This window comes from Odocoileus virginianus, chromosome 22 (genome assembly GCF_023699985.2).
Source record: "Odocoileus virginianus isolate 20LAN1187 ecotype Illinois chromosome 22, Ovbor_1.2, whole genome shotgun sequence".
Taxonomy (NCBI): domain Eukaryota; kingdom Metazoa; phylum Chordata; class Mammalia; order Artiodactyla; family Cervidae; genus Odocoileus; species Odocoileus virginianus.
This window is the reverse complement of record NC_069695.1, coordinates 11,259,143-11,275,052: the sequence shown is the minus strand read 5'-3', so window position 1 is coordinate 11,275,052 and position 15,910 is coordinate 11,259,143. Positions and strand designations below refer to the sequence as shown.

General features: G+C 49.2%; 1 protein-coding gene across 6 annotated transcripts in view; it reads right to left on the bottom strand.

The window, feature by feature from the left end:
* Window positions 1-1,758: 1,758 nt before the first annotated feature.
* DYM (dymeclin) overlaps window positions 1,759-15,910 on the bottom strand; it is a 385,106-nt gene continuing 370,954 nt past the window's right edge. For 5 of the 6 annotated variants that reach the window (XM_070452575.1, XM_070452576.1, XM_070452579.1 and 2 more), the window contains one exon: window positions 1,759-2,174. In XM_070452575.1, coding sequence (XP_070308676.1) covers window positions 2,025-2,174 — 150 coding nt within the window. In that variant the 3' untranslated portion in view covers window positions 1,759-2,024. The remainder of the gene's footprint in view (window positions 2,175-15,910) is intronic. The other variant, XM_070452578.1, reaches the window with a different exon arrangement.

Here is a 15,910-nt window from a genome sequence, read left to right as displayed (position 1 = left end):
CTGGAGCGTGTACTCACACGTTGCCTCTAAGGCCGTTGCCCCAGCTGAACTGTGAGGCCAGTGAGCACTTCTACTGTGTGGTTAATTACAAGCGGGGGGCAGGGGAGGACACTGTTGGAGAACGGGGCCGTGGGGGCACCCAGTGAGCCGGGTGGCCTGGGGAGGAGACTGCGGGACTCCCCTGTCAAGACTCTCTTGGGTTTGCCCTCTGTGGCCGAGTTCTGGGGACTCCAGCCCTCCTGTTGGAAGAACCGACGGTCCTGCAGCCCAGTGACGGTCCCATGTCACGCGCGCTCCTCAGCCTCTTAGGGTGGTGCTGGGGTCCCACCAGGGGCTCCTCTGCCCCACGTGACCCTTTCAGATGGTTGTGTTTTGGTTTAAAGGAAAGGAAGCGGATCAGAATGCTTGGGAAACAAAGCGATGTATAGACACATAAATAACTGCAACCTGAAATGGGCATCTAGTGTTTTCCCCTTTCTGACTGGAGGATTCTGTCTTCCACCTTCACAATGCCTCCCTCTTAGGCCTGACTAAGCAGAAGCCGTTCACAGGCCTCACCTGCTGGTCTGAGGCCCTGTCCATGCGACCTTCAGGGAAACACCAGGGTCCCAGCCAGCGTCTCGGGTGGAGACACTCAGAGGCCTGAGGCTGAGGCAGCAGCCAGGCTGCACGTGCCTCCCGGGTCCACCTGGCAAAGGCCAGCCAGCCTCGGGGTGCTCTGGTCTCAGCCCCGGCCTGACGACGACGAAACCGGCTGACCTCAGATACTGCCAAGAGGGTGGGCAGCCAGGCTGTTCAAGGGGGAAACCACGCAAGTGTGCACTGATGTGTCATGTGTTTAACCTTTCCCAGGGCTCCGCATGAGAGAAGATGGCTCCCCTCAGACCCTCAGAAGATGGTGATGGATCAAAGTGACTCTGGTTGCCAGCCCGGGGACAGGAGAGAAGCTGCTTCTGATATAGATCAGGCAACAGCAGGTTGAAATGGGTGCTTCCCATGCAGAAAAGCACATAACTTTTGTGTCTCTGAGACTGAAACTAGGTCCAGAGGGGTGGCCATGGACCCAAAGCGTAGCTCTAAAGGCCAGTCCCTTCTGTCCTTGGTGCCCACTGCTCTGCTCGGGGCAACCCCAGTGGCCATGTCCCTCAGAGGAGCTCAGGGAGCCAACTGTGACTCACACAGGCCCCAGAAGAGTTTAAATAAAGTCAGAGACGGACAGGAAAACATGTCTTTCATCTCCTGTGGAACACTGTATTAATCAAATTGGTCTCCTTTTTCTCCTATTGGTCTGGTTGAAGAAAAAAAGACTGCTTTCAAAATGGAGCTTTTCTTTTCCTAATGATTAATACAGAGAAGATTAACTTAATTTGTGCTAGACTCCAATTTAATTCAGCTATAGCTCATAGGCCAAATCCACAGAAAAGCTAATCTGGGCTTCATGAGGAGGGAAAGATGTGGAGGATCTAAAGGCTTGTATCCAACTGCCCAGGCTTCCATCACGGGTCCTCTGAAAGGCCACTACACATATACACGGCTTTGTTTCCTTATTAATTCCTGTCCTGTCATCTTTTCAGATTGGTATTTCTTAATGTTGAAACACAAACACACCACACACACACACTCTCAAAACAAAAATCCTGAGCATGCAAAAAAGAAAAGAAAAATAAGTATGCACTGGTAAAGTATTATATGCCTAAGGCATCAGGTTTCCTGGAAAAGCTCTAGATTTTTGGTTTAGAAATAAGATTGCATGTAAAATAGCTGGTTTTTACATTTATTATGGTTGCGTACCCCCCTCCCACTTTTTGCACTATAATCTAAACTGAGTGATCTACTGCCAACTGGCCTCAATTCTCCAAGCCCGTGTGTGCAAGGGAAACACGCCTGTGTGAGCCTCTTTAACAGAAGATGCACCAGGGACTCTGTCTACCTCCGTTCCCCAGAAAGAAAATAAGTAGAAGGACTGCTTGGCTGGAGGGGGCTGGAGGCCAGGCGGGGTGGGGGGTGGGGAATGGGGCCCACTCTCAATCGGAATCCATCGTGAACAGCTGGATGTCCTGTGGGTTCCAGTAGAGACCTACTGCTGAGTTGTACACCAGGGACCAGACGTAGGGGATAAAAAACTCCTCGGGCTGCTCCTCTTCCACATATTTGAATTTCAGTTCTGGAAATTTCTGCAACAAAAACAAGATGAGGTGATCAATCTCATAGGCCTGTGAGAGAGCAGCAGGAGTTTGTACACGGTGTGTGGGGGCTGCAGGGGGCCCATCTCCCCTGACAGGGCAAGGGGCCTGGAGTCCCAGGCCAGAGATCCAGCCTCCTGATGTCCCTCTGGAGGCCGGGTGAATCCCCCACGGGAAGGGCACACAAGCCCACCGGCCCTGGTCAGGGACGTCAGCATGCTGAGAGCAGCAGGGCCTGGACAGGGCATGAGGCGAAGCGAGAGACGTCAGGCAGGAAAGCAGGCCTTGCCCAGGCAGACAGTGCTCAAGCAGAGACTGCTGCGTGGCTGGGGTCCTGTGGCTGGGTCTCCTTCAGACGCCTCCCCTCTCAGTGTTGAGTTACCTTGGAGGCGAGGATGTCCCCCCCACAGGTCCTCGGCCTTGACTGTGTGGGCGGGCAGTGCCGGGTGGACGTGGCAGGTGGGGGTGAGGCGGGGGTGCTCCAGCCCTGCGGAGCGGGCGGCAGAGGGGAGCCCTGGCTCTGCCACGCTTCAGGTGGCCTGGCCGCACTCTGCAGTCCCGAGTGAGAAGGGAGAACACGTGCAGATTCCTGGAAGTGGCACTTTCACTGCAGCATTTCACCAGGATTGGGGCTTCTGATTTTCTAATCTTACTCCTGATTTATTTATTCCAGCTAGAGCAGAGGAAGTGATGTCCCCCCTCTTTGGCAGCCGAGGAACCCAGGGTCCCCAAAGGTCCCTGGTGGGGCCACTTTCCAGGCCAAAGTGACACCAGCCAGAGTGGCTGCAGTTTGGTGACCTGTGTCCCAGGTGGGGCGGGGACAAGGGGAAAGTGTCTCAGGAGGAGGGGCAGTGCGGAAGGTCGAGGCAGAGGGCTGAGAGAGAGAGAAGGGAGACGCACACACAGAACGCATGGCCCATGAGAGCGGAGATTCTATATTCACTGTGTTGGCGGCTGTGTTCCCTCAGAGAGCGGTCAGACACTTAACAGATTTGATGAACGACTCAAAGAAGCAATCAACCATATAAGGACCAACTATGTCCCAGACACAATGGTAAATGCTTTACGCATATTATGGTAGTCAATCTCTCTTACGTGAGTCACTCATTCATCGTTCTATTGCTTGAACGTCTGCTCCCCTGCACACCAGGCAATGTGTGCATCAGGGCCTCAGGATACACAGTCCCTGTCCTCACAGAAGGTTCCTTCTCGTGCAGCAGAGGGACACAGAAGCGGCAGCCACAGAGCAATGATAACAGACCGCAGTAAGTCACCTACGTATGGATGAGCTCTGTTTCGAGAACACGTTTGTAAGTCCAACCAAGGTAGCCTAGGTACCCAACTAACACAATCGGCTACATAGTATTATAATGTAATAGATTTATAATACTTCTCAAATAATACAGAAAAAAAAGTACCAAAAAATAAAGAAAACATTTTTAACCTTACAGTTCAGTACCTTGAAAAGCACAGCAGTACAGCATAGCTGGCATACAGGGGCTGGCACTGAGCGACCAGGCAAGAACTACTGACCGCAGTAGGGAGAGGAGGTGGGAAACGGCAGAGCTGAAGGATCGTCAGCAACAGGAGATGGAGGGCGGGGCGCAATTTCACTCCTGCCTGATGTTGATCAAATGCATCTCTGAAAGCTGCCACTTGAAGGTTCGTATGTAGGGAACTTCCTGTTGTAAGAAGGGAGTTCCACTAAGGAAGGATAGTGGTTCCAGAGGCCTGCGGGAGGTGGAGGGGCAGCCAGGTGAAGCGGGACGCGTGCTCCTTCTGAGGGAACAGCAGGCAGGGAAGGCATGAGGTGCTTTTTGCTGGAGGCAAGAAGAGGGACAGTGGGGGAGCCAGCCTTGGCCAGCAGGGCCCAGAGGGGAGGAAGGAGTCGCATGAAGAGCCCTGGCCTCTGCTCGAAGGTCCTTTGAAACCTTTGAAGGGTCTCAGAAGGGGGCTTGATGAGACTGGCTTTGTGCAGGGACCACTTGAACACAGCGTGGAGAACTGGAGGGCACTGGTGGGGACAGGGCCTGGTCCAGGTGAAGGGAAAATGAGCGTGAACTAAAATGAGTTAAAGATTTTAAACAAAAAGTGAGGGTGTGGGGGGGACTGGTGGTGGTGGGAGGTGGTGGGTTAGGGGCTCAGAGTGGGGAGGGCGTAAGGGAGCTACACACACGGAGTTGAATGGCTCGGACCGCAAAGAATCTGCCTGCAGTGCTGGAGACACGGGTTTGATCCCTGGGCTGGGAAGACCCCCGGGATGGCTACCCACTCCAGTGTTCTTGCCTGGAGAATCCCGTGGACAGAGGAGCCTGGTGGGCTAAAGCCCATGGGGTCGCACAGAATTGGACATGACTGAGTGACTGACACTTCCACTGTTTTCACTTTCACACAGAGTTCAAGAGATTTTTCAGATAACATGTGCAGTGATTAAGACTAAACATCTAAGTCCTGGATCCTCAGGGTTCCAAAATGATGACCGTGAGAGGGGTTAAGCAGGAAATGCTTTGTGGCAAGTAGAGCTTTGAGTTAAGTCTTAGCAAAATGTACAGGACATCATGCAAAAGAGGGTCCTGGTCATGGCTGTTACCTCGACATACCATGATGGCACAGTCCCCACCTGTTTCAGCTCTAATGGAAACCGACTTCATTCCACGGCTCCCAGGGCATCAGTAAACAGTCTATACACAAATGGGTTTTATAAGCAGCCCAGACTTCAACCTTACCGACCGCTATATCCGCCCTTGTACATTTTACCCCATACTTTGCGAAACGATTCAGGTTTAATGCAAACCCAGGCCTCTCCAGGGCACCGTGTTTCCAAATCAGCTCTCTCCTGCCCTCAGTGCAGGCTGACGGTCTCGGTGTGCGCTGAGGGCCGTGCCGGTTTCAGCGCACAGGGACAACTTCTGCCGCTGGGCTCCTGGGCTCCGGTGGACAAAGCCGAGCAGCGCGGGACGGGGCACTGCTTCTGGTGCTTACTGGTCTGACTGGAATTCGGTTCTGTCCCCAGCTTTCCGTCCTGCTGGATCCCTCCCACCCTGGGCCCCCAGTCTCTGGGCGTGCCACAGCCGCTCAGCAGCTGGTGGTCTCTGGGGCCCAGGCGTCCGTGATGAGCCACCTCACGTGCTCTGTGTCACATCTGGCCTGGCATGGAGTTCTCAGGTGTGGGGACAGGGTCCTTGGAGGTGGCAAAAGGTCTTTGTCAGGGAACCAGGTGTTTTACAGGTAGCAACACAATGATCTTCTTTTGCAAGAAAAGCCTGCATATGTAGCAAGAGGGTGCAGAGAGCGGCTGCCACCAACTGAGGACTCCCTGAGCACCAGGCCGGTCTAGAAGCTTCCCTGACGTGTCGTGGTCAGTCACCACGGTGTCCTGGCGAGGCCCCCGTGGCCAACTCCACAGACAGAAGGTGAGGCAGGGCCTGGAGCAGCTGAGTGCCTTGTTTCAGGTTACCAGCTTGTGGGGAGGAGTCAGGATTGGAGCCTGGGTCTGACTTGGTGGGAAAGTTTGAGAAGAGATAGCACAGTCACAGATACCACAGTCACCCTACTGCTCTGTCCCCAGATCCAATTCTCCAAGGCTCCACGGGGCCCTTTCACTATATGGATAGAACCTAGCACACACACAGCTGGTCCTGGAAGAAATGACCAACCCCACAATGATGTCGAGCATTAAGAAGTGGGGCTTCCTTGGTGGTCCGGTGGTTAAGAATCCACCTGCGAATGCAGGGGAACACCAGTTCGATCCCTGATCCGGGAAGACCCCACATGCCTCGGGGCACCCGAGTCCCAGAGCCACAAGTACTGAGTCCAGGTGTAGCCACCACTGAAGCCTGCACCCCAGAGCCTGTGCTCTGCAACAAGAGAGGCCTCCGTGATGAGCCACAGGCCTCAGCAGGAAAAGAGCCCCTGCTCTCTGAAACTGGAGAAAGCCCCCCCCAGCAATGAAGACCGTCCCCTCACAAAAAGAGCCAAAAAAAAAAGAATCAAGAAAGTGTGGTGGACTGTGTGTGTGAAGAAGAAACAAGCTTTACCCTCTAAAAATGAGGATGCAAGTCCTAGCTCTTGGAGTGGCCTCAACTTTAGAAAACCTTTCACACTGTCTTGGAGGGGAGGGACTGGGCTGGGGGCTCAGACGTGGGGTGGCTTGAAACCCGCCTCCCAACACAGCAATGCCTCTTTCAGCTGGAATAATAATATCCTACATTTCGAAGTGGGAATGTCACCAATACGACGCATTTCTGGTTGTTAGTGACAAAAATGACTAAAAGACGTTAAGTCTTTTCTCCATCAAGTGACTATTCACGGGTTTTCCTATGAAGGCAGGCCTCAGGAAAGGACATGAGGCAGCTTACCCGAGACCGCCCTCTGTCCCTCCAGGGAGGGTGGGATGGAAATAAAATAAGCAAACTGCTTTCTCAAAAATTCCCTCCAATTAAACTAAAGAAACTTAGGCAAGAGCTGCTTACTGGGATGGCACTGCCTTCACACGCTGGCACCAAGTCTGCTCGCCCTCGTGGTTTGGGGGAAATTCTGACGACTCTCCCCTTAGGATGAGCCATGAGTCAAACGCTGCCTTTAGGTCACACACAGCCAGATCCAGGAAAAGGCCACCAGGAGAAGCGCCTGGGACCCCCTATGGCTTCCCTTTCCACCACCTGGTAAAAACGAAGCTGAAAATGCCTTGTTTTTATTTTTGCTCGAGTTTACTTCAAAATAATCCATCTCACTCTGGAGAGAGTAGTAAACAAAACCTCAATGTAGGGTAATTTCCAGGTGAATATCCATATATAATAGTACATAAAAATAACATGAAATACCATAAAGTTTACTTGACAATAGCAAACATGTATTTCATTACGAAGTTTTTCAAGCTTATCAATGATTATTTCTATACAAGTTCTCCATAAAAGCTTAATTAATTCCAAGATTATGGGTAACATTTATAGCTACCATAACTGATTACCTATCTTATGGCAGGCATGTTCAAACACATGACATATAGCTACTCATTTAATCTTTGAAGTAACTAGAAAAAGCATCCGAAAAGCAGGCACATGATCTGAGTTCTAGCCCCAGCTTTTCCCATTCATTCATCCATCCATTCATTTATTCAGCAAAACTTCCTGAGAGCCTACTGTGTAGCAAGCACAGTACTAAAAACATAGCTGTAAATAAGATGTACACAATTTCAGCATTTAAGAGCTAAGAGTCCACTCCTGATTAGCCAGGTGATGTGGGAAAAGTGTTGTACCCTCATTCCGACTTAGGCTCTTTAAATGGTAAGAGTTTACTCTAAGATTTTGAATTTAACCATCCTGTTTACTTCACAGAAATGAGATTAAGTGCCTAATACAGAAGAAGCACTCAATCAATGTTGGCTATTATTACTGACATTAAAGTGACATGCAAATATAAGGTACACTCTTATTTTAGAACTTTTAGTAAGAAAATCCAAAGTCCAGAAATACCACTCCTGGCCTTGTCCTAAGCCCATTTCTCATATTCTACCCACGATGTACATTTCTAACGTGGTAACCCTATTTCCTGACTGTTAATAATAATAGAAACGGAAAGAACCTAAGCTTTCCCACATAAAAACCCAGGAAATGCACTGACATATGGCTTAAAAGCGACAGACTTCTCTTCATTAATGTTTTTAAAGAACAAAGTTTTGTCATCAGTGAAGGTAGGTTCTGAAGACTGGCCTTCTGTCTGAGTGGATCCTCACTTGCTGAATAGCGAGCTATATGAACAAATGCATGGTTTCATGTCTGTGCATATCCCTGTGATGCAGCTATTTAACTGGACGGGAGTTGGGGCTTGGCTCTGAGGGGAGTTTAGAGCCATCGTGATGAGAAGAGAGGGGTCACCTCAAAGCTGTATTTGACATCGGTCTCCCTGGATAATTCTGTGGCAGACACAACAACCTCTAATAGGGGTGTGGCGTCTAGCTCCGAGAGGACACGGCTGGAGAGGCTGAGGTGGCCAGGACACCAGGCCTCCTGTCAGCTCACAGACTCCACCCAGCAGGGGCGCTCTTAGGAAGGGACACACCGAGGGTGCCCAGGTGCCAGGGTCGTGGGTTACTTCACCCACGACCACCCAGTAACAAGCAGCACCTCTCAGCTCATCAGCTGGTCTCCACAGCCATCGGGGTTGAGCTTGCTTATTTGTTTGTTTACTTGGGTACCACCTGTTCCCCTCTAGAACACAGGTCCCCGGAAGGCAGGACCTTGCTAAGAGGACAGCATCTAGCATACTACTGACACTGAGGAAATGTTTGCTGAATGACGAATTAAATGAATGAGTGCATGAATTCAACTCTGCACATAACTCTGTGACAAAGATTTATTAACTATATTGAATGGATAAGAAAACCAAAGCTCAAAAGAATAAATAAGATGCCAAAGAGGACAGAGCTAGGAAGTGGAGGAGCTGGAGGCCAAACAAAACTACACCTCTCCCCTGCGCGCCCCTCAGAGCCGACAGGGACCCAGCTGTGCGTTTCTTTAAAATGCCTACATCCCACATGGACGGGAGGTTTTCACATCTCTTTAGTAATGATAAAGAACCTCAAGCATTTCTTCCATATTCCCAGCCGCTAAGTCACTAGCCCTCTGTGCTTGAGCGTCCTCGCGGGGAACAGATGGGATTGATCTCCAGATCTGGAGTCCAGGTGGCCCCAGGCTGGGGGTCAGGAGGCGTCGGCTCTCTGCTGGCTCAGCTACTGGCAGGCTGAACCGTTTGGGGCAAGTCACAGCATTTCTGCAGGTCTCGGTTCTCTTGTCTTGTATAAAATGAAGGCCCTTGAGCTCCTTCTGAGTCTCCTGGGTATGGTTTTATGAGGTGACCCCAGTAAGGTCTCCACTTTGGGATTATCTGCATGCCCCCCAGGCTCTGCTGGGTCTACCTGGAGAAAAGGCTGGACGAACTAGGTTGAGGGACAGCCCTCAAGTCAAGCACTTGCAGGCTGCCACTCAGCCAGGCGTCACCTGGGGGCAGTCTCAGAGGAGAGGGTCAATATCTGAAGGTTCCTGAGCTGTCCTGGGGGCTGACAACAGTTGGGTTTTAAAGGCTAAGACTCCCAAATGCTTAACAATCAAGACACACACGAGGTTGTGGTTGGCCTGCTGAGGTCTGAGAGCTCGTGGCTAAGTGGGCTGAGGTCCCAGGCGTGGCCACTTCCATGGAGTGTGTGCCACTGGACACAGGGCAACCCAGAGAGCAAGCAGAGACAGACTGGCATGGACACACTTGTTACTAGCAAAACCCAAGCACTGCAGACAGTACACGCTCATGCCCCTCGAGTTCTAGTACCAGATCCTCCCTCCTCAACAAGTGGGCTGAGGGAGATTGCTTCCCGGGTTATTTGCTTGAAATTTTTCACCAGCACTTAAAAGGTTCAGAAAGGGGGATAAAGCATAAACAGTAAGAAAAACAGAGCATTTTCTCCAGGACTGGCTATAACAAAGCAAACATAACAAAGCACAAAGTAAAAAGCTTCCTCTTTCCTGCAATGAGTTGTTTTTAAGACAGTGTACTGGGAAGATTTTAAAAGGGCAAATAATAGGCATAAATCATAAGAGTTTGGAAAATACCATTCAGTCAAGCTGACTGAATGGGGAGCATAGCCTCTGCATACCGAACCCTGTCCAAGGAGCACCAATCTGACACCCTTCCCAACATCTCCCTGTCTATCTAGTTGGAGAGAGAGCCCACCTGGGTTGAGACTGAAACAGACATTCTTAAAAATATGTGCTCCTCTAAAAGAGATTCTGGGAAAGACTGAAGGCAAAAGGAGAAGAGGGTAACAGAGAATGAGATAGTTGGATGGCATCACTGACTCAATGGACATGCGTTTGAGCAAATTCCGGGAGAAACAGTAAAGGACAGGGAAGCCTGGTGTGCTGCAGTCCATGGGATGGCAAAGAGTCGGATACGACTCAGAGATTGAACAGCAACAACAATACTCTTAGAACTCGAGAGCTAAGGAAATGAAAGACAAAAGGCTCTATTTGCACTAAAGACACTGGGGACACATTTTGTTAAGATTCAGTCCAAGAAATATCACAGTCTGAATGTCAGATCAACAACCTAGAAAAAGTCACTTTCCTCTGCTCTTTTCATGCCTGTGAAGAACGCTAATGCCATTCTGTACTGGCTCAGGGAGGCCCAGGTTCCTCACTTGAGAACATCTTCACTCCTGACCCGGTCAGCAGGGCCCAGGCCACTGGGGTCTTCCTGACTCTGAAGCCATCCTCCCCTCTCTGCCTCATCTCCTCTTTTGCCTTCTAAGGCTGCCCTATGGGCCTCAGTGAAGGACTCCTGGGCAGATGGGCCTGAGAACCCACTGAAGATCCAGGAAAGCAGAGCAGGGGGCTCTGAGGGGATGGGGGCTTTGGTGTGACAGTTAAGGCAAAAAGGGGCGAGGAGAGGGCGGGGTGCTGGTCTCCGCAGGCCCAGGCATTCACCCTTCTCCTTCCGAGACAGTTGTGACTCAGCTCAACAAGGAGGGAAAACCCATCTCTCAAGCTCAGGGCTTGGTCTCAATCCAAAGCTACTTACAACAATCTTGTTGTTTTGACTTTTGGAGCCAGAGGTAATGCTAGACTCTCTCGAGTTTGGCCGGAATGTTTTTTATCAGCTCCAGTGAATCAACCCACTGCAGTGGGACATCCGGACGCCCAGTCCAGAGACAAAGCAAAGGTCTGATTTGGTGGTTGAGACTTGGGTATAATACGCAGACCAAACGCTTTAAAGACTGTCTCTGCTGTCAGCCATGTGATCTGGTGGAAACCCACAGGAAGTTCAGTGAACAGATGTAGGGCTCAACTGTAATAATTTTATTACCGCAAAAGTTCAATGGAGTTTTCCCCCTTCCACCATTTATAAAGATAGCATCAGAAACTCTAGCAAGTCCCTGGCATGGCTCCAGAAAGTTTAGTGAGATTTAAAATCAAACAGCTAGATAGCACATTGCAAAAAATTCTTTCAAAGACCATATCAAGCCTCTGAATAGACAAGTGATGGGTGATGGCTGGCAGCGAGGTGGCCCGTCACTGCTGGGAGATGGTGTGGGATGGGGTGGGAGAGGTGAGTTGCTGCTAGTGGCACGCCCCGGGGCTGTGGTGGGCAGGTTCTGCGCACATGGAAAGCAAGCTGATTTCACGATCCCGCCATAAGATACCCAGGTAGGCATTTACACGCAGTTATTTTATCGTGGGGTGAACTGGGGATGAAGAACCAGTTTTCCTACTATTCCTTCCCTGGTTTAATCTCACCGCGTAATGCTGGGTCCCTCAGGAACGGGTCCTTAAACTAAACACAGGAGGTGAGCACCAACTATACATGAAGCATTACTCTTGAGAAAGGAGGAAAGGAAAAGGAATAACTGCTGCTCTTCTAACAGGGGGGATAAATTAGCAGGAGGAATAAGAACGGTGGGAGCATGACACAAGATGCAAGGGCAGTGCCCCAGGCAGACTGGCTAACACTGGGGTCAGACGACTGTGGGTGGGCTTGAACCGCAAGCTTCACGAGAAACATCCATATGACCAGTTCAGCTAAATTACAATCTGAACAAGCCTGAGCTGCAGGATCTTCTATGTGTGATAGAATCCACTATAAATGGATCAAATATTATTGCTTAACTGACATAAAGGAGATAAGCACTGGCCTGTGAGTAACAGCAACACTGGATGTGGAGCAGTCCGATTTTATGCAAATTAGTTTCAGAGTGAACTAAATCCAAAGTATAGAAAATTAGAAAGGGGCATTTGTTTTTACTTTGATCTAATTCTATTTTGGGGGGCTTCCCTGATAACTCAGTTGGTAAAGAATTCATCTGCAATGCAGGAGACCCTGGTTCAATTCCTGGGTTGGGAAGATCCGCTGGAGAAGGGAGAGGCCACCCTCTTCAGCATTCCTGGGCTTCCTTGGTGGCTCAGGTGGTAAGGAATCCGCCTGCAATGCAGGAGACCTGGGTTGGATCCCTGGGTTTGAAAGATCCCCTGCAGAAGGGAAAGGCTACCCGCTCCTGTATTCTGGGCTGGAGAACTCCATGGACTGTATAGCCCATGGGGTCGCAAAGAATCAGAGATGACTGAGCGACTTTCACTTTTGGCTGCACTGTGTGGTGTGCAGGATTGAACCCACACTCCCTGTAGTGCAAGTGTGAAGTCCCACCCACTGGACTGCCAGGGAATTCCCTAAAGGGCCATTTATTAAAAATTATAAATTAAGAGATACAAAGCTGACATTAAGAAGTCCGTCATGAGGTGGCTCAGAAGACAGTCACAATACCTTGCATGTCTAAGAGCATGATGGCTGGCTGGGCAGTGGGCACCTTCAGGATCTCCCTAGGAAGAAGAGAGCTACAAGGTGAGCAGGCATGCTAAGTCACTCAGTTATGTCTGACTCTGTGCAACTCCATGGACTGTAGCCCGCCAGGCTCCTCTGTCCATGGAGTTCTCTAGGTAAGAACACTAGAGTGGGCTGCTGTTTCCTCCTCCAGGTGATCTTCCCAACCCAGGGATCAAACCTGCATCTCTTATGTCTCTTGCATTGGCGGGCAGGTTCTTTACCACTAGCGTCACCGGGGAAACCCAGGGTGAGTGGACACCTATGAATATTTTGAAAGCTCAGGCCAGAAGACCACCTCTGAGATTACAAGGGACACTAATGGCTCTGTGACTGGTGGCCAAAAAAAAAATAAAAACCACAAAAAAAACTCTTAGGAAAAACAGAAAGATACAATATAAGGTTGAGCCTACACTTGCAATGAACTCTCCACCATCACACCATCAGTCAGAATCTGAAGCCTGCTGGAGTCTGAAGTCAGAGCAAATGTCCCTGTTAGACTCTCTCTTTTTGGGAGAAGGGGCACTGGGAGGGCAGCCTGCAGGAGAAGGAAGGAAGAACAGGCTCTCCTGCTACAGGAAAGTTTGAGACGGGCCTTGACAAGTGGGTACTGACCTGTAGGGATTGGGGAGGGGAAGGGAGGAAGCTGGCATTGCTTGTGGAGAGACCCTGTGAGCAAACACTGAGGCTGAGGACACTCTCGCGGGCCTGGCAAGTCTTAGGGGGCCCAGACACAGGCTCCAAGGCCAGCAGCTGCGGATGCCACTGGAAAGAAGTGATGAAGATGGAGAGGGGCCTCAAGGGCTGTGATGACACATCTATTCATTCAGTGAGCCTAGAACTGAGAGAACAGGCATGTTGGGGATAGATATTTCTAATTTAAACATCATTAACGCAGATGGCAGTTGAAGTTGCCAAGGGTGTAAACTCCTCAAGAAGACTGAGCTGCAATATTGAGTACTGACTGAGTATTGATTGAGTATTGTAGTATTCAAAACCCTGTTCTAAAGGCAAAACAATTTGAATACAGAAGACTGGGAGGAGGAGAATGTTTTGATTCCATGGTGGGAGATGAAGGGCAAAAGTTAAGAATTTACTAGCAGAACTTCTTGGCTTGAAAGCCAGCCCAGAGGGGGAGCCACAGATGACTGGAAAAGTGTATTCTTCCTGCAGTGGGCTCCTTATTTTGGACAGGACTCAGATACCTAGGGCTTCCTTCACAGCTCAATTGGTAAAGAATCTACCTGCAATGCAGGAAACCCCGGTTCAGTCCCTGGGTTGGGAAGATTCCCCTGGAGAAGGGAACGGCTACCCACTCCAATATTCTGGCCTGGAGAATTCCATGGACTGTAATAGTCCACGGGGTTCAAAGAGTCGGACACAACTGAGCGACTTTCACTTTCACTTTCAGATACCTGGTTAAGAGAGTGAGATCCCAGGAGAAAAAAAAAAAAAAAGCATTACCAGGAAATAAAAGTCGAAGTAGAATAAAAGCTCCATGAGGGCAGGAATTTTTTTTCCGCCTACTGACACATCCACCAGTGTTTAGAAGATTGCCATGGACTTGAGAGATATTTGCTGAGTGAATGAATAAAGGAATAAATGAAGAGGTAAAAACTGCTGTTCATAAAGAACTCAGTTATTGGAGGGGTGGGAGTGGGGTGGGGTGGGTGGGTGGCGGATTTCCCTGGTACCTCAGCTGGGAAAGAATCCACCTGCAATGCACAAGACCCCGGTTTGATCCCTGGGTTAGGAAGTTCCCCTGGAGAAGGGATAGGCTACCGATTCCAGTATTCTTGGGTTTCCCTGTTGGCTCAGATGGTAAAGAATTCACCTGCAATATAGGACACATGGGTTCGATCCTTGGGTTCCGAAGATCCCCTGGAGGAGGGCATGGCAACCCACTCCAGTATTCTTGCCTGGAGAATTCCCATGGACAGAGGAGCCTGGTGGGCTACAGTCCATGGGGTTGCAAAGAGTCGGATACGACCAAGCAGCTAAGCATTCTGGGAAGGTGGGGGACAAGAGGGGAAAACTGAATCCTGCACACTGGATAAGTTAGTGGAATAACTGCCCAAATTTCTTTGGGACAAAATGAGCCAAATTAATTTGAGATGCAAATGAACTGACTTACAGGGATTTGGGGGCAACACTTATAAACTCAGTAGATTAACTTACTTCTCAAACTACCTGTTCTCCTTGCCTACCACCATCCTACCACTGTCCTACATAATCTGGCTTATCTAGGAAACTGGATCCTGGATAATGGATGACATTGATATAGATAGTCACAGTCATATTTTTATATTTCAATATATACCTAATTATGGAAAATAAACTTGAGTTCATCAACATGCACTAGTCATGAACCAATGCTTAATATGTGAATGGAGAAAAGTTGATTTTTAATGAGTCCTTTACTTTTTCCTTTTGTCAAGACAATAATATGGTTTTTAAAAAGGAGGAAGATAAGGCCTTAAAATGTAAACAGTGAGTCCTAATTAGTGTGTCTGTGATAATATTTCTTTATGCTGTTTGTTTTTTTTTCAGATTAATATGTGAATTAAGAGGGAGTGGGAGATAGAGATTTTGGAGAAAGATTCTGAATCCTGTTTAGACAAATTCTGGCAAAGCAAGGATCTTTGCCGTGTCTGAAATGCCCGTGCTGGGAGACACATGTGGTGACAGGTGGTGGCTGTGGGGACAAGGACAGGAGAGGCTCTGCTCGCAGGCCCCAGACAGACTGAGGTGCCTCTGAGTGAAGGAGAGTCTGTGACTGTATCAGGCAAGAAGACACTCTTTACCACTGTATGTCAAAGAGATATCTGGAAAGAGAATTCCAACGAAGATGAATGCGGAGATAAGTTGTCTTTAATTTCTTAAGAGTTACCTCCTTTGAACATTCTTAGGATTTAAGCTATGAGCAAATGTGACAGTTTTTCAAGTCTTCTTAAAAAGTCTTGCCTGAATTATTTCTTAGCAGGAAGTTAAAACCAGGCTCTGATAATCAATATCCCTATGTATCCACTATATAGGAGAATTTTTCCCCTCTGCTTATGGAAATAATAATCTATTCCCAGTGTTCTATGTAAAGCCTGTGGTTGCTAAACCAATTATGCTTTCTTCTTTCTACTTGGAGAAAACTCCACTTGAATCCCATGATTCTAAAGGCGAGCATTTCACAACCCAAAGTTCAGTCTCAGTGCTTCCTATGGCTGTCTTTCCCAGTGACGCAAGTATGATCCATGAATGGATGAACCACATCTGTGACTTCCTGTCAGATGCTAAGTCCTGGACCCATGGTTATTCCAACATTCGTGATCAATGAATTAAAAGCACAAAATGAGGTTCGTTTCCTTCAC